This window comes from Mytilus californianus, unplaced genomic scaffold, assembly GCF_021869535.1.
Source record: "Mytilus californianus isolate M0D057914Y unplaced genomic scaffold, xbMytCali1.0.p SCAF_1, whole genome shotgun sequence".
In the NCBI taxonomy this organism is placed as follows: domain Eukaryota; kingdom Metazoa; phylum Mollusca; class Bivalvia; order Mytilida; family Mytilidae; genus Mytilus; species Mytilus californianus.
Window position 1 is genome coordinate 9,687,767 of NW_026262581.1, and position 19,815 is coordinate 9,707,581.

Below are 19,815 nucleotides of genomic sequence, written 5' to 3' on the forward strand. Positions count from 1 at the left end.
AAAGCAATACACAAGTGCTTTCCAGATGCCCAGCAAATTCTTTGCACACGTCACATTGAGGAAAATTTTAAGAGACATTTGCGGGAAGTCATTGGCGAAAAAGACCCAAATTACAACAACGTGCTCAACGATGTTTTTGGCGTAGATGGTCTCCTCTCTTCTCAAGATGATGTTGAGTTTGACCTAAAGATAATGGAATTGGAAAAAAAGTATGAGCACAGTGTTCCCGCGTTTCAACGTTATTTTAGCAGTAATACATCATCTCTGAAGAGCTATGTCTGGGAACCGACACAAAAAGACATTGCACCAATTAAATGGAAGAACAATTCATGCGAATTCATGAATAATATTTTAAAACTATCGACAAATTGGAAAGCCGCTAAGCTCCCGGACCTTATAGACAAACTACACAAAATTGTTCAATTACAATATCGAGATATACGCCGAGCATTACATGGCTAGGGGAACTATGCGTTGGCTCCTTGGGCTAAAAAACTTCAAGTAACAGAAGTGGTATGGTCGTCGAAATGTGCAAAAGAAAAGGACGCCATTTCAGAAAGTTTATGAATCTAAATAGTATTCATATATGTTGTCAAAATTGAAACATTCATACTTGTTTTTGTGCTTTTTTACAAATGTCTATTATCTGAATTTGCAAAATACTTGTCTAAAATTAAAAACAAAATCAATGTACATAACTTATTTCATCGACACAAAGTTGTCTCATGCCAATACAATATCTATATATTTTCCCCAGGCGCCTTTTCTTTTCCCCGGGCGCTTTATTTTCTTCCCCGGGCGCTTTTTCTTTTCCCCGGGCGCTTTTTCTTCACCCGGGCGCTCCCGGGCACTTTTTAGTAGGACCCCCTCAACATGTGCATGCTAAAGGAGAGGTGAAAGATACCATAGGGACATTCAAACTCATCAGTCGAAAATGACAACGCCATGGCTAAAAAAGAAAAATGCCAACAGACAAACAATAGAACACATAACACAATGTAGAAAACTAAAGACTGAGCAACTCTAAATTATATACATTTTTACATGTATCTCGATTAGGCTTTATACAGTGGTTCTTTCAACTTCTAGATTGGGTTCAACCAGCTTTTAAATATCTCCCTAGCTGTGTATTTTATAGAAGAAGAAAAAAATGAAGAAAAAATATGAGGTGTCCATGACGGTGGTTTGCGGAGTTGTAATGTTATAGACTCTCCTTTTCTGTTCGTGTTTGATGTAGACGTTTAATATCTTAATGTTATTTAATATGATTTGTTGAATTAATAACTTAAATATTATATTTACATGTAGGTCACATTTAAACAATAAAAGACAAAAAAAATAATTTTTGGGTGTTCGGCGATGTGCAGTGGTGTTCGGTGTTGAAAAAACTACCGTCTAATTAATAGATCATGCATTTTTTTAAAGTTATTTTAATGATATGATATGTTGTATATTTAAGTAGTTTTATTGTTTGTTTTTATGTTCTGTGGTATATTTTGGGTGTTCTGTGGTAAAAAAACGCTCCGGTGTATTTGTTATATTTCAAACTTTTTATTCAATAGCTAATCATGGCATATGGTGAGTATGTACAATCAGGGACAGTCTATACTAACTAGTATAGAAAGTCCCTGGTACAATAAACCAATATATTAAACCGAAATCTTGTACATTTTTTTTATAGAAACTAGGCAATGAGTCTAGGGTTCAAGTAGCCTAAATAATTATGACGTCTTGAAAGGCTTTTTCAATTTTTTGCTTTGACTCCTATTTGAAGACAAGACGTCATAATTATTTGGACCAGGCTTCAAGTAGCTTCTGTGGAAGTATTATTTAACATGTTTACAGCTCTTCTATAAAAGCATGAAAAGCAAACCTTTGATCAACTTGCTATGTTTGCTTGGATGTTTGCAAACAATAGGTAGGCGGAGTTTCAGTCTGTTTTGTATATACTGGAATTTGATTAGACAATAAAAATTGACATGCAATGAAGTTGATGTTTATTGTCCAATCAAATTCCAGTATATAGTAAACAGACTGAAACAGACTACATGTACCTACCTTTTGTTTACAAACATCCAAACAAACATAGCAAGCAAGTTGATCAAAGGTTTGCTTTGCATGCTTTTATAGAAGAGCTGTAATAATGAGACAAATATCGTCCATATGATTATTTTAACTTATTCTTTTATTATATTTCTAATATGTTTACAAGTATAGGGACTTTCCCTCCCATTCATTACTCCACAGAGATTACAAAGATTGCGTAATGTCTTGGTAGTATTTTTCAAGGTCACTGTCCAATCACATCTTTGTATACTGTACACACGCTGAAACTCCGCCCCTCTATTGATTGCAAATGTCAATCTTAAATACATTGCTTGAGCAAACATTGATACAAACAGAGCAAGCAAGCCAAACAAATCTTTGTCTTGCTAGCATTATGAAAAGAGCTGTAAAGATTTAATCAGTTTGAATTCAACACTTTTTAAAATAGGCAAATTTGCAATGAAAGAAATTAAGTAAATACAACATATGTATTTATTCAGTTACAGTAGGTCAGCACATAAAAAATTGACTCTTTTTAGAAGTCAACAGGTCGGCACTTTATTAGGGGTACTAGTCAAATTGGCACCTGGTCAATTTGACACCTAAAAGAGAAAGTAAATTCTGTTCAGCACTTGGTCAAGTACATGTAATACAAGTATTATATCATACTTTTACATGTACTAATAATCAGAAGTCCAAAATTCAAAGGAGAGGAACATTTTTAAACCCTCAGTTTTGTGCATTTTGTTATATTATAACAGATTGTTAGAAGTAAAAGACTTTAAAAGGAAACAACTCATTGACATTTCAGTTATTTTTTTACAGAAAACAATAAATTTTCTAAACATATTTAGTAAATATTTTGAAAAATATTCCATAACATTTAAATTTCTATGAATATTTTCAAATGCTATAGCAATAACATCAAACTAAATTGTATGAAACACCTTTGCAATTTATTTATGAAATTTCTATTTCTCACTTTTAATTTGAAATACATGTACTGTGCCTTTTGCTGTGTGTTTGTTTATTCTACATTGGCTAGAGGTATAGGGGGAGGGTTGAGATCTCACAATACATGTTTAACCCGGCGCATTTTTGTGCCTGTCCCAAGTCAGGTGCCTTTAGCCTTTGTTAGTCTTGTATGTTTTTTAATTTTAGTTCATTTATATGTTATGGAGTTTAGTGTTCATTTTCGCTGAACTAGTACACATTTTTGTTTAGGGGCCAGCTGAAGCCCACCTCCGGATGCGGGATTTTCTTTCTGTGTTGAAGACCCATTGATGGCCCATGGCTGTTTTCTGCTCTTTGGTCAGGTTGTTGTCTTTTTGATACATTCCCCATTTCCATTCTCAATTTTAATCTTAATCTTAACAGACATAAGAAGTACAGCTAAATATTTGTATTTAAACTATGCAATTAATTTCTACTTTATCTGTAGAAAAGTAATCCTCCAAAAAAATCACAAGAATAGTTGAAATTTTTAATTACAATATAGGCCCATATAATCATTTAGACTGCACATTAAAGTACAAATGTATTAATGCCTATACTGAATTTCATAAAGAGATATCTGAATGTTTTCTAAGCCATTTCATATCAGCCAAACTGTTTTTTTTTTGTCATTAAAACAAGGAATTATTTGAATCTGGAATAATTTTGAATTTTGGAAAATTGATAAGCAATGTATGATAAAAACTAACCCAACTAAATAGGGTTAGCCATGCACACATGGCTAACCCTAGGGTTTGTTAGTTCATACTGAAATATCAGTGAAAGTAAAATTAACGTTTAGTTGGGTTAGTTTTCATCATACATTTCTCATCAATTATTCCAGATTCAAATATTTCCTTGTTTTAAGTATTAATCACTCAGACACTGGTATGAAAAGGGTTTAGTATTCAAAATGTAATTGTTTCAACTTTTACTGTGTAAGAAATTTTCAGATCTATCAATTTATTCATTACCACTTATTAATTTAAAAAACTTTATTTGAGTCTTTATACCTTAAATTATTTGGTTATTTTTTGCTTTTTTTCCTTGACTCAGCTTTTCAGCTTTTATTTCATGGCTTTTTGTTACAAAATGTTTGGTCTAAATCATCACTGCAGAGATATTATTTATCAAAATTTATTTTGATATATACATGTAAGTAAAATGTTTTTGAAATAGGAATGACAATGATCTGATTTTTAGCATTAAGCATGACATTAAGAAAACCAGTTTTAGAGTGAGAATTTAATTAAGTTATTTGATTGAAGGTACAACTACAGTCTCAACAACAATATTGTTGCCACAGTGATATCATATTCAGTATTATCAAAGAAGAAATGGGTAGTAGAAAGGATGTAAAGGATTCTGCACCTTTTAGTGATGATGATGAAACAATAAAAAAAGAAGCACCTATTATGACCAATGGAACACATAGGTATTGTTTTATATTATTACTCATTTGTTTTCTTTGCATGTAATACTGATTTCTTATAAAGTCTGTCAAATGTATAGAGGTCAGGAAATCACCATATCACTAATAAACTTTTCTAGTTAATTCTACTTTTATCTTACCTGTAAATTAATAATATTCATACTATTGTTAAGACCCCTGCTACAGTTCATGCATATTTTGACAATAACTGTATTGTTGTTTGCAGTTTGTTGAAAAGAAGACTAGTAAGAATTATTTTTGCTAACAACTCATTTTATTCAGTTTGGTTCCTGAGAAATGATACTTTAAAAAAATGTTAATGTTAATAGAATTCATTATTTTAGTGTATCATAGTTTAAAGAATGTCCCTTGGTTAGCAGACTTGTGTGTATCCCATGTTTCAATTTGGTTGGTCATAAAAGAAAATCAACCATTTATCCCTCCAAAATGCCGACCAAGGGTAGTTACTGAAACTCAAATTACGTCATTCAAAACCTATCTACACAGTAGAACATTACACACTTCTTTGGCTACGTTATTAAGGAATTATACAATGCAATATGGTACAATAAAATAATTCATCATGTACATGATATACTATTGGTAAATAACTAATAATTTATACAGTATGATAATAGTATTAAACTTAAGTAAATTCCATATTTGCTGAAATGGTGCTTATAATCCAGCTGATATGAAAATATTAATAACATGTCTGTTTGAAACATATTACAGCTTTCCTACAAAAAATAACTGACCGCCAAGAAATAGCACAATAGTGCTGAAAGTGGCGTTAAACACAAATCAAACAATCTATCAATACATATTATCACATGGCAATTCATGGTGACAATCAGCAAATTCCTGAAAATTTTTAAGTCACAGTAGGATGAAAGTCAAAGATTAAGAATCAAGAAATTATATTAGGAAAAATGAAAAACAAACACATTTTTTCTTAATACCATACCTGCATTTTTTCAAAGTCTTTTTAACTTTTTTAGCTCTATGAAAGTGTCACAGAGTACAAACTATTTCACCAAATATGGTCTGTCTTAAATATTTTATACGACTAAAATGTATTAAATATTTTAGACAGACCATATTTGGGGAAATTTTTTGAACTCTCGTGTCGAACCATTATATTTCTTTTGCCAAAGTCTTTCGCCAAAAATGAATCTTAATTGCCACAATTTTTTATTTTTTTGTCAAAATGCGAAAATGGCAATCGCCAGCAGAAACCTTGCATTTTTTGTCATACAAAAATATCAGCATAATTTCCTGAATTCCTTAGAAATTATAAGTATGATTGAGTTTACTATTGTTTAATATGTCTTAAATATCGTTAAATATATTTAATTGTCTATGTTGATGACTTAAAGTATAAATAGACTTTTTATACGACCGCAAAAATTAAAAATTTTTTGGTCGTATATTGGTATGACGTTGGCGTCGTCGTCGTCGTCGTCCGGTGTCGTCCAGCGTCGTCCGAAGACACATTGGTTTTCGCACTCTAACTTTAGTTTAAGTGATTGGATCTCCATGAAATTTTACCATAAGGTTCAATACCACGAAAGGAAGGTTGGGATTGATTTTGGGGGTTATGGTACCAACAGTTAAGGAATTAGGGGCCAAAAAGGGGCCAAAAATAAGCATTTTTGTAACTTCCAGACAATAACTTGTGTGTAAGTGTATGGATCTCTCTGACATTGTACCACAAGGTTCCATATCTCAAAGGGAAGGCTGTAATTGATTTTGGGGGTAATTGCCTCAAAATGTTAGGAATTAGGGGCCAAAAAAGGGGCAAAAAACAAGCATTTTTCTAGTTTCATGACAATAACTTGTGTGTAAGTGTTTGGATATTTCTGATATTGTACTACAAGGTTCCATATCACAAAGGGAAAGCTGGAATTGAGTTTGGGGGTAATTGCCCGAAACGTTTAGGAATTGGGGGCCAAAAAGGTGCCAAAAATAAGCATTTTTCTAGTTTCCAGACAATAACTTGTGTTCAAGTGTATGGATCTCTCTGAAATTGTACTGCAAGGTACCATACCACAAAGGGAAGGCTGAGATTGAGTTTGGGGGTGATGAATCATAAGGGGGTTCAACAAATTTTGGGGGGGGATTTTTTTTTTTCTTTTTTTTTTCTTTTTTTCCTCTTTTTTTTCTTTTAAAATTTTTAATTTTAAGTTGGTTATTTCTGATTTATATTTAAAAGCAAATAATAATGATATGGTAGGAGATACACACCAAACAGGATGTGTAAATTATTATATAATAAGTATTGTGCAATAGCAAGAAATTTTCAATTGCACAGTATTGCACAATAGCAAGAAATCTTCAATTGCACAGTATTGCGCAATAGCAAGAAATCTTCAATTGCACAGTATTGTGCAATAGCAAGAAATATCCAATAGCACAATATTGCGCAATAGCAAGAAATTGTCAATTGTACAGTATTGCGCAATAGCAAGAAATATTCAATTGCACAGTATTGTGCAAAAGAAGATACTTCGTATAAATTGCTTATTTCTTGATCAATTTCAATGGGGTTTTATTCTTGAATTCTTGGGGTTCTTTAATATGCTGAATCTAACCGTGTATTAAGTTTTTGGATTTTGGGCCCCGTTTTTAAATTGGTCCACATTGAGGTCCAAAGGGTCCAAAATTTAACTTTGTTTGATTTCATCAAAAATTGAATTATTGGGGTTCTTTGATATGCCGAATCTAACCGTGTATTTAGATTCTTAATTTTTGGTTCTGTTTTCAAATTGGTCTACATAAAGGTCCAAAGGGTCCAAAATTAAACTTAGTTTGATTTCAACAAAAATTGAATATATGGAGTTCTTTGATATGCTGAATCTAACCATGTATTTAGATTTTTGATTATGGGCCCAGTTTTCAAGTTGGTCCAAATCGGGGTCCAAAATTAAACTTTGTTTGATTTCAACAAAAATTGAATATATGGGGTTCTTTGATATGCTGAATCTAACCATGTATTTAGATTTTTGATTATGGGCCCAGTTTTCAAGTTGGTCCAAATCGGGGTCCAAAATTAAACTTTGTTTGATTTCAACAAAAATTGAATATATGGGGTTCTTTGATATGCTGAATCTAACCATGTATTTAGATTTTTGATTATGGGCCCAGTTTTCAAGTTGATCCAAATCGGGGTCCAAAATTAAACTTTGTTTGATTTCAACAAAAATTGAATATATGGGGTTCTGTAATATGCTGAATCTAACCGTGTATTAAGTTTTTGGATTTTGGGCCCCGTTTTTAAATTGGTTCACATTGAAGTCCAAAGGGTCCAAAATTTAACTTTGTTTGATTTCATCAAAAATTGAATTATTGGGGTTCTTTGATATGCCGAATCTAACCGTGTATTTAGATTCTTAATTTTTGGTTCCGTTTTCAAATTGGTCTACATAAAGGTCCAAAGGGTCCAAAATTAAACTTAGTTTGATTTTAACAAAAATTGAATTTTTAGGGTTCTTTGATATGCTGAATCTAAACATGTATTTAGATTTTTGATTATGGGCCCAGTTTTCAAGTTGGTCCAAATCGGGGTCCAAAATTAAACATTGTTTGATTTCAACAAAAATTGAATATATGGGGTTCTTTGATATGCTGAATCTAACCATGTATTTAGATTTTTGATTTTTGGGCCCTGTTATCATTTTTGTCCACATTGAGATCAAAAGGGTCCAAAATTAAACTTTGTTTGATTTCATCAAAAATTGAATTCTTGGGGTTCTTTGATATGCTGAATCTAACTATGTATTTAGATTTTGGATATTGGACCATAATAGGTGAATGTCCAATTTAAAATTTTTAAGTTCTTAGACCACATTCATTCTGTGTCAGAAACCTATGCTGTGTCAAATATTTAATCACAATCCAAATTCAGAGCTGTATCAAGCTTGAATGTTGTGTCCATACTTGCCCCAACTGTTCAGGGTTCGACCTCTGCGGTCGTATCAAGCTGCGCCCTGCGGAGCATTTTATTTCATATACCGACTTTTGACTCTGGGATCTATAATTTTTTCAACAGCTAAACTACTGTTTTTGAGGACATTCTGGTACTCCGTCAAGTAAGAGCAACTAAAAGAAACAAAATCAAGCTTAGCTTACATGCAGTGCAAATTGGAGAAAAAAATTAACTAATTTCCGATGATTTTGTCATGTATAGAAAACATAAAACATTTAAATAATCCACCAAATTGCCCTTATGTATCAGTTAAAATGCGTGGTAGGAAAGAGTACTTTATAATACATCAATTTAACATAAATGATTATTACTCATTTATGATAATTGGTAATAACAAGATAAACTACAATATAAAAGTGTAAACTTAAAAAAAAATGTACACTTGTACATTATACCATAAATGTCATAAGGCAAGTTATATGAAAATGATTTCAATTTTAGTACCAATTCAGGCCCAGGTACAATATCCAAAAAACATTTGGACCAAGAGAGGTATCCAGTAAGTGCTGGGATAGCAGTAGTGATCAACAACATAGAATTTAACGAAAACTTGAATTTACCTGATCGTAAAGGAAGTGATGTGGATGCCTCATCTCTCTTCCAAAGATTCCAGGAACTGGGTTTTGATAGTGATCTTTTGAATGATGCCAGTAATGAAGATATGATGGAAAAATTTAATGAAAGTAAGACTTAAAAAACAGTTTTGTTTAAATTTTAATATTCTGTTTTCAGATAAAAATTGTACGCTTCATTATGAAGCATGAAATATATGGCTCACCCCAATTATTTATGACACGTTTGTTATCCATAAATTTTCAGCTCACTGTCACTCAATTGGTTTTTTAAAGGCAGTGCTTTAATGCCTTTCTAGTTGCCGGGTTAATCCTTCCTTCCGCGATATCCAACTTATCTACGTGGGAGGTCATTAGGCTCCAAGTAGATCCAGAAATGTTGAATTCTCTCCTCTTCTTATTGTGATATAAAATGTTTTTTGTTTCATTTCATTTACATTGGGAAATAGAGAAACGATCATTGTGTTTTGTTAGTTTTAAAAACTTTTGAATTATTTGTATTTTGCATTATAAGCAGTCAACCGATTGACAAACTAGATTTATTTGAATTCCGTGTGGAAAGAGGTCGGGTTAATTTCGAGTGTTATCTGCAATCTAGATTTTTATAAATCATTTCAGTCGTTGATATAATAATTAAAGGTCGACTGAACATGAATTATATTATACAATTTAAAGCGCATTTCTGTTTATGCACGTGAACCCGTCTAACGTTATTGTTATTTCGTTATTTCGCAGTAATGTAAAGTAGCAAATTATCGTTCCTGAATAGGTGGCGCCGTGTTAGCCCATCCTGTTCCTCAACTTCCTGTTTCTGCACTGTGCAACTAGAACAGTTACATTTTTAATAAACGATGCCAAGTACTTGTTGTTGTGTACCTGGATGTCATTTAAGAGGAGGACATGCATTTCCAAATGACTTAAAAAGAAGGAAAAGTTGGATCAAAGCCATGGCCCATACGCAGATTGGAAGAGAACACGATGAAATCGTGGAGTCCATCTCAATAAGCTGTTGTTTGCAAGGCACATTTTACTGAAAAAGACTACGTGCAGGAAACTATAAGAAAAATCAGGGCAGTTTCCTGTGAAAACAAAAGAACTAAACTTGATGAATATTGTAGTAGAAATCTAGAGGAAAGTTTTGATTGTAAAGTTGGTTTTCCTGAAGAAGTCATTCATACTGCAGAAAGGATTTATGACTGTCCACCACCAACTGCCGAGCTAATGTTGAGCTTCACAGATGGAATTACGCAAACACCATCAATGCCTATGTTTTCAGCAGAGAATTTTGAAATGAAGACACGTGACACAGCCATGCATTTTTATACCGGTTTAGAGTTGTATACTAAATTTTTATTTGTTTTGACCACACTTGGTCCAGCAGCACATTGTTTGAGATACATATATTTTCAAATTGATAGCTATAGGGTGTCAGTTGAAAATCAGTTTTTTTAGGACTTTGATGAAATTGAGGCATTATACAACCAACTTTGAACTGTCTAGATTCTAGATTGAATCTAGTGTTAATAATATTGTGTATACATGGATTGTTTTTATGTCTAAACAGTGGTGTGAGGCTTACACTTGGCCATCTAGTGGTTTAGTCAGGTATTTTTCGCCATCCAACTTCAAATTAAAGTTTCCTACAACTTGGATTATGATTGACAGCACAGAATATCCCTGATAAAACCTAAAGCTCCTAGAGCTCAGGCAACCTTTTCATCATATAAAAACAGAAACACTGAAAATACTTGTATATTCAACACCTGGTGGTTTAGTCAACTATGCCTCTAATGCATATGTTGGTTGTACCAGTGACTGTGAAATAGTTGAAAGATGTAGAATAGTTCAATTATGTGATCCAGGTGACAGTGTGATGGCAGACAAAGGTTTAAATGTGCAAGATTTGTTTGCTAACTTTTTTCAAAAAAAGAAACAGAATAAGTTCCAAAACTCTTATACGAGATAGAAAAGTCTCCAATTAACACGTGCACATACATTGTAGAGCCAATTATTGGACTTGGCAAAACACAAAATTCTAATAAATCCTATGAATGGAACTGAAACAAAACTTTCATCTGAAATAACATTTAGTTGTTTTATGTTGTGTAATTTTAGAACTTGTATTGTGCCAAAGGATGCATAAATAAAAGTGACGCAATGAATTTTGTTCTGATATATATATATTTACAATTACATGCACATGTAAATTGTAATGCATATAAAAATAAGGAGATGTGGTATGATATTCAGTGAGTTTATCGAACCAAAGTGCATGAGAAATGGGTTTAAGCAGTTACAGGTGTTACTGTCACCGTACAATCTCCAACAATGAGAAAAACTCGTACCGTGTAAAAAATTTCAGAGATCTTACAACTAAGTTTTGTTGTCTCACCTTGACTTTGGTGAATTGTTTATATCTGTTGATGTAAATATAAAAAAGAAGATGCGGTATGATTGCCAATGAGACAACTCTCCACAAGAGACCAAATGACACAGAAATTAACAGCTATAGGTCACAGTACGGCCTTCAACAATGAGCAAAGCCCATACCGCACAGTCAGCTATAAAAGGCCCCGAAATGACACTGTAAAACAATTCAAACAAGAAAACTAAAGGCCTAATTTATGTACAAAAAATGAACGAATAACAAATATATGCAACACATAAACAACGACAACCACTGAATTACAGGCTCCTGACTTGGGACAGGCACATACATGTACATACAGAATGTGGCGGGGTTAAACATGTTAGCGGGATCCCAACCCTCCCCATAACCTGGGACAGTGGTGTAACAGTACAATATAAGAATGAACTATAAAAATCAGTTGAAAGAGGCTTAAAACTCATCAGATGGATAAATACAAATACAAGTGGACGTGGCCGGGTAGTTGTACATCCAAACAACAAAAAGACACTGAGTACAGATCTGAGAGTACTCGCAGTTACTGACAGCTAGTTCAAAGCCACTAACAACTGATAAAAAAATCTTGCATCTAAGACTAAATTATCAATCCGTAAGCTCCCTTTAAAATTTTATAAATTTTAGATTTAACATTTCTGAGTTATGGGGTTTTATTCATTAAAAAAGGGGGGATTTTCCAGTTTTTGGACAACAACTCAAAAATGCTTTAAGCAGTTCGCATGAAACTTTGGTGAATTATTTATAGCTATTGATGTTATCTCCCTATTGATTTCAATAAATTTCAAATATGACATTGAGAAGAAATTGAACTTTATTTGTTTATAGTCTGGCAACAGCTTTATTAAGTATTGCGCAACAGCACAGTGTATTGCACAACAGCAAGAAATCTTTAATTGAATATAAATTCAATTCATATAACCGATTTCAAGTTCTTTGACTACATTTATTCAGAAACTATAATATGTCAAATATTTAATTACAATCCAAATTCAGACCTGTATCAAGCTTGAATATTGTGTCCATTTTTGCCCCAACTGTTCAGGGTTGGACCTCTGCAGGTGTATCCAGCTGCGCTCAGCGAATCAGTTTATTTCTTAATTAAGAACTCCTTTTTTCATTCATAAATTACTTTATACTTGGAAATATAATTTTGCTTGGAGTTATAGTTTCTAAAAAAAGTATTGTCATTGAAAGAGTTGACATGTTACAATGTACATTTATTCTACATAGTTCTATGGTCCAAATCAAAAGTTTATATAAAAAAAAAGAAGTCAAAGGTTTCCAATCATAGTTTAGTTACATACATTTTTTTTGTACCTGAGGTCGTTGAATATAGATCATTATATAAATAAGGAGATGTGGTATGATTGCCAATGAAACAACTATCATCCATACTTACTAGTAACAAACCACAATTGCAAAGTTGAATAAAATACAGTTGATAACATTTATTTATTACTAAAAAGAAAATGCCCAACTATATGAAACAGTATTTGACTCTAAACATAGATAAACAAGGTACAAACTGGACTTAATGGCACTAGTTCATAAACAAGTGAGAACAATCGCCTTCATATAGTGCTCAGAATATGACATTCATAAAACTTGTTCAATATCATTAGAGAACTCTAAATCTTAAATACTGAAAGCCACCTCTGATAAGTACACTGTACTATGCAAGATAATGATATAACTGGACTAAAAATACACACAACCTGTAATTAACTGCCTTTACAGCGCTTTCACGCTTTGATTTTTTAATGCAGAGTTGCAGACACTGAATTAAAGTTATTCATGGATTTGGTATATGCTTTTTTCAATTTGTATACTAGAGTACTAAAAAAGGATACACTTTAATTTGATTATTGTATCATACTTTCTGTGCATGCTTCCTAATGATGAATGCTTACTTGATTCAAATTAAAAAAATTGTACCTGCTCTATCTCAAAAATATTTTTGCAGTGTAGTGTACTACTATTGGGAAAAATTATACCAAACTATAGAAAAGTTTACCAGCTCTATCTCTAAATATGGACATTTCAATGTTAAGGAGGTCTGTCAGTTTGACAGCTTCAGAAATGCTAATTTTTGACCTTTTTTAACTGAACCAAGTCACTACTTTACCTTCAAATGAATCACCAAATTTTTAAAACATGAAATTCCGTGCCCCTGCTTAATATTTCATGCATAACATATAGGAAAATAAATTTGGAAAATGTATGAAAAAAAATCTGCAAGTTATACACTGTCTCTATTTACTTTCAATGCTTCAACTTGTACTTCTTAGTTTTTCTGCGATTTGGCCTTCCAGATAAGAAATTTTTAAATAAGAAAAGTTAAAGAAATGAAAATGAACGGAATGATTTATTTAATGCTTTAAACTGTGAAGAGATAATTTCTTCAGGAATTACATGGATGTAAATTTTGTTAAGATTGATATGAACATATAACTTTGTAATCTGCTTTCCTGAATTGTCATGGTTGTGTAAAAAATATGACCTTTAACAACAACTTTAGCTAAGCATACATTCCATATAGGCACGTGATTACAATTATTGCCCTTTGATTGTCATTGTCTACAAATATAATCCTCATTGTGGACCATGTATTTCTGAAAATTTTGTTCTGAATATATGCTTGCTTATTCTTTTTATCATTGCTTATAAAAAACATATTACCATGTTTGAAAAATTCATATTCTAGAACTTTTTATGCCCCCGCCGTGGCGGAGGGAGCATTAAGTTTTACCCTTGTCCGTCTGTACGTACGTACCTACGAACTTACGTACGTCCACAAATTGGTTTCCGTTCTCTATCTTTGGTTGCCTCAACCAAATGTTATGAAACTTATACACAATGCTTATTACCACAAAACACAGATCAAGTTTGAATTTTGGTGGCGTCACTTTCACTGTTCTAGAGTTATGCTCCTTTACAAATGGAAAATTGCTGAATTTTTCATTTCCGTTCTCTAATTTTAGTTTGCCTCAACCAAATGTTATAAAACTTATACACAATGCTTAATACCACAAAACACAGATCAAGTTTGAATCTTGGTGGCGTCACTTTAACCGTTCTAGAGTTATGCCCCTTTAGAAATGGAAAAATTGCAAAATTTTCATTTTCTTCTCAATATCAATTTATTTATAAAATTGGAGTTATCTTCCTTTGTCCATTATTATAGTTGAATCAACTACAATCAATGCTTTATACAATGCAATGTTTAATTTTGACTTCCACTGATAAAACACAGATCAAGTTGAATTTGGGTAGTGTCACTTTAACCATTATTGAGTTATGCCCCTTTATAAATCGAAAGATTGCAAAACTTTTAGTTTCCATTCTGTAACTTAAGTTTGCCCAACCAAACATTATGAAACCTATACACAATATTCATTACCACAAAACTAAGATCAAGTACAAATTTTTTGTTTCCGTTTTCTAACTTTAGTTTGCCTCAACCAAATGTTATGAAACTTATACACAATGCTTATTACTACATAATACAGATTAAGTACGAAATTTGGTGGCGTCACTTTTACCATTCTTGAGTTTTGTCCCTTTATAAACATAAAAATTGCTGAATTTTTCGTTTCATTTCTCTAACTTTAGTTTGTCTCAACCAAATGTTATAAATCTTATACACAACCGTTCTAGAGTTATGCATGTTTACAAATAGAAAAATTGCTGAATTTTTAGTTTCTGTTCTCTACTTAAGTTTGCCTCAACCAAATGTTATGAGACTTAAACACAATGCTTATTAACAGAAAACTCAGATCAAGTTCAAATTTGGGTAGCGTCAATTTTACCGTTCTTCAGTTATGTCCCTTTATAACTATATGATATGCAAGCCGGGGCATCATCTGTGTCCACATGTGGACACTATCCACATTTATTAAATATATTTTACACCCATTGGTGAATTCATGGACCTTGGTCAACATTGTGCTACTTGTATTTTCAACCTCAGCGATATAAGTATAATTAACTTTAAGTTAGGATTGTCCACCTTACCCATGATCATTGTCATGGTAAAGAACCATATTTTGCCTTTTCTATGGACTGTTATTGTTGCTCATTATCATTTAGGCATTCTCATGATTTATCAAAATTCTTCACAAGACAACTTCATATTTGTTTTCTTGTGAAGAATGTTCAGGGAAAGTTGCTAAGGATGTAGTAAATATTTTTTTCATGTCACTTTTGGTCTCTCGAAGACCAAATAAAAAATATGTGCACATGTATACTTATGAATAAAAAGGAGATGCAAGTGTATTCAATGAGAGAACAACTTAAAAAACCAAAAGACTTGTTTATTTCTGCTCCTGAAGTAGTGATTTTGATATTAGTCAGTTGAAAAAGATTAAAATGATTTGAATACTGTGGATTCATTTTTATTTCGGCTGTATAATCGATATTACTTTGTCGTCATCTAAGACATTTGGTTTCCAGACAATAACTTAAGTAGAAGTGTATAGATCTCTATGAAATTGTACCAAAAGGTTCCCTACCACAAAAGGAAGGTTATGATTGATTTTGGGATTATGGCCCTATCCGTTTAGGAATTAGGGGCCAAAAAGGGGCAAAAAAAACAAGGATTTTCTGGATTCCTTGAAACAACTTGAGTAAAAGTCTATGGAGTATGGATCTCTATGAAATTGTGCCACAAGGTTCCCTACCAAAAAAGGAAGGTTGGGATTGATTTTGGGGGTTATGGCCCTTACCGTTTAGGAAAAAGGGGCCAAAAACAGAACTTTTCTAATACTTAGTATAAATTGCTTATTTTTTTACCAATTTTAATGAGGTTTAATCCAAAGTCTTGAATTCTTAGGGTCTTTGATATTCTGAATCTAACCTTGTAATTAGATTTTGGATTTTTGGCCTTGTTATACGCCCCTTTACGGGACGTATTATGGTATACTGTTGACCGTCTGTCTGTCTGTCCATCCGTCCGTCATCAACATGTCTGACATTAATTCAAAAATGCTTTAACCAATATGCATGAAACTTTGTTGAATTGTTTCTATCTATTGACGTGAGCTCCCTTTCGTTTTTTATAAATTTCGGATTTACTGTTTCCGAGTTTTATTCATTAAAAAAGGGGGGATTTTCCAGTTTTCGGACAATAATTCAAAAACAATTTCACCAATTTGCATGAAACTTTTGTGAATTGTTTATATCTATTGACGTCAGCTCTCTTTAGTTTTTTTATAAATTTCGGATTTACCGTTTCCAAGTTTTGGGGTTTTATTCATTAAAAAAGAGGGGAATTTCCAGTTTCCAGACAATAACTCAAAAACAATTTCACCAATTTGCAAGTAACTTTGATGAATTGTTTATTTCTATTGACATGAGCTCCCTTTTGATTTTTATAAATTATAGACTATACTTTTCCGATTTATGGGGTTTTATTTATTACAAAAAGGGAGATTTTCCAGTTTTCGGACAATAACTCAAAAATGCTTTCAGCATTTTTTATGAAATTTTGGTAAATTGTTTATATCTATTTTTGTAAGTTCCCTTTTGATTTTTATAAATTTTCAATTTTACATTTCCGAGTTATAAGATTTTATTGTTTATAGTCTGACAACAGATTTACTAAGTATTGCACAACAGCACAGTGTATTGCACAACAGCAAGAAATCTTTAATTGAATATAAATTCAATTCATATAACCAATGTCAAGTTCTTTGACTACATTTATTCAGAAACCTGTAATAAGTCAAATATTTAATTACAATCCAAATTCAGACCTGTATCAAGCTTGAATATTGTGTCCATTTTTGCCCCAAGTGTTCAGGGTTGGACCTCTGTGGGCATATCCAGCTGCGCTCAGCAAAGCAGTTTATTTTTAAATTGGTCCACATTGAGGTCCTAAGGGTTCAAAATTAAACTTTGTTTGATTTCATCAAAAATTGAATTATTGAGATTCTTTGATATGCCTAATCTAACTCAGTCGTTAAGCTGACCCCGGTTTGACCCCATTTCTAAAGACAACAAAGGAAGTCATGTGACTACCATATTTGGGGGTTTTTTTTGGTCATTTTTTATTCAACTGAAATGAGTCGATTTCATTCAAAAAGTCATTTAAGAGTTACGTCCCTTTGTTGACACTTCAAACAAAGTAGAACAATTGTTATTTTAGCACCATATGCTATAATTTACAATTGAACATAATTTAAATAATTAATTACCTTTTAACTAAATACAATTCATTATATTTTTATACTACAGATATATGTAAAACATTTTAATAGGTATTTATATTTTATCATTTTCAAAATATAGTCTCTGGACTGAAATAGGGCTTTGCAGTTACTCTGGATCATAAGATATTATTCCATAAGTTCCTTTAATATTTTGGTATATTTGTTTACTGCCATAACCAAATAGTACTAACACTTAAATAAATTTCTCCTGCATATAGGCCAGGGCCAAAATATGCATAAATACTGAATCTAGACAGGGTTAAAATATCAAATCTAAAGTTGAATTCCCTTGCAATAGGTTTTATATATTTAAAAGAAATAATAATCAAAGCTATCTCAATGTTAATAATTCATAATTTAGAATAAAGAAAATGTGTTTGCTTTTGTGTGTATTTTTATACGACCGCAAAAATTAAAAATTTTTTGGTCGTATATTGGTATGACGTTGGCGTCGTCGGCGTTGTCGTCGTCGTCGTCGTCCAGCGTCGTCCAAAGACACATTGGTTTTCGCACTCTAACTTTAGTTTAAGTTAATGGATCTCCATGAAATTTTACCATAAGGTTCAATACCACGAAAGGAAGGTTGGGAGTGATTTTGGAGGTTATGGTACCATAAGTTAAGGAATTAGGGGCCAAAAAGGGGCCAAAAATAAGCATTTTTGTAACTTCCAGACAATAACTTGTGTGTAAGTGTATGGATCTCTCTGACATTGTACCACAAGGTTCCATATCACATAGGGAAGGCTGTAATTGATTTTGGGGGTAATTGCCTCAAAATTTTAGGAATTAGGGGCCAAAAAAGGGGCAAAAAGCAAGCATTTTTCTAGTTTCATGACAATTACTTGTGTGTAAGTGTTTGGATATTTCTTAAATTGTACTACAAGGTTCCATATCACAAAGGGAAAGCTGGAATTGAGTTTGGGGGTAATAGCCCGAAACGTGTAGGAATTGGGGGCCGAAAAAGGGGCCAAAAGTAAGCATTTTTCTAGTTTCCAGACAATAACTTGTGTTCAATTGTATGGATCTCTCTGAAATTGTACTGCAAGATACCATACCACAAAGGGAAGGCTGGGATTGAGTTTGGGGGTGATGAATCATAAGGGGATAAAAAAAATTTGGGGGGGGGGGGGGGAGGTTTTCTTTTTTTCCTTTTTTTTTTCTTTTAAAATTTTCCATTTTAAGTTGGTTATTTCTGATTTATATTTAAAAGCAAATAATAATGATATGGTAGGAAATACACACCAAACAGGATGTGTAAATTATTATACAATAAGTATTGTGCAAAAGCAAGAAATTTTCAATTGCACAGTATTGCACAATAGCAAGAAATATCCAATAGCACAATATTGCGCAATAGCAAGAAATTGTCAATTGTACAGTATTGCGCAATAGCAAGAAATACTTTGTATAAATTGCTTATTTCTTGATCAATTTCAATGGGGTTTTATTCTTGAATTCTTGGGGTTCTTTAATATGCTGAATCTAACCATGTATTAAGTTTTTGGATTTTGGGCCCCGTTTTTAAATTGGTCCACATTGAGGTCCAAAGGGTCCAAAATTTAACTTTGTTTGATTTCATCAAAAATTGAATTATTGGGGTTCTGTGATATGCCGAATCTAACCGTGTATTTAGATTCTTAATTTTTGGTTCCGTTTTCAAATTGGTCTACATAAAGGTCCAAAAGGTCCAAATTTAAACTTAGTTTGATTTCAACAAAAATTGAATATATGGGGTTCTTTGATATGCTGAATCTAACCATGTATTTAGATTTTTGATTATGGGCCCAGTTTTCAAGTTGGTCCAAATCGGGGTCCAAAATTAAACTTTATTTGATTTCAACAAAAATTGAATATATGGGGTTCTTTGATATGCTGAATCTAACCATGTATTTAGATTTTTGATAATGGGCCCAGTTTTCAAGTTGGTCCAAATCGGGGTCCAAAATTTAACTTTGTTTGATTTCAACAAAAATTGAATATATGGGGTTCTTTCATATGCTGAATATAACCGTGTATTAAGTTTTTGGATTTTGGGCCCCGTTTTTAAATTGGTCCACATTGAGGTCCAAAGGGTCCAAAATTTAACTTTGTTTGATTTCATCAAAAACTGAATTATTGGGGTTCTTTGATATGCCGAATCTAACCGTGTA

General features: G+C 32.4%; 1 protein-coding gene across 1 annotated transcript in view; it reads left to right on the forward strand.

Annotated features, from left to right (window-relative positions):
* LOC127699731 (caspase-3-like) overlaps positions 1-19,815 on the forward strand; it is a 34,618-nt gene that overhangs the window by 619 nt on the left and 14,184 nt on the right. Inside the window, exons 2-4 of the mRNA XM_052203062.1 lie at positions 1,563-1,578; positions 4,308-4,474; positions 8,901-9,142. Coding sequence (XP_052059022.1) covers positions 1,576-1,578; positions 4,308-4,474; positions 8,901-9,142 — 412 coding nt within the window. The 5' untranslated portion in view covers positions 1,563-1,575. The remainder of the gene's footprint in view (positions 1-1,562; positions 1,579-4,307; positions 4,475-8,900; positions 9,143-19,815) is intronic.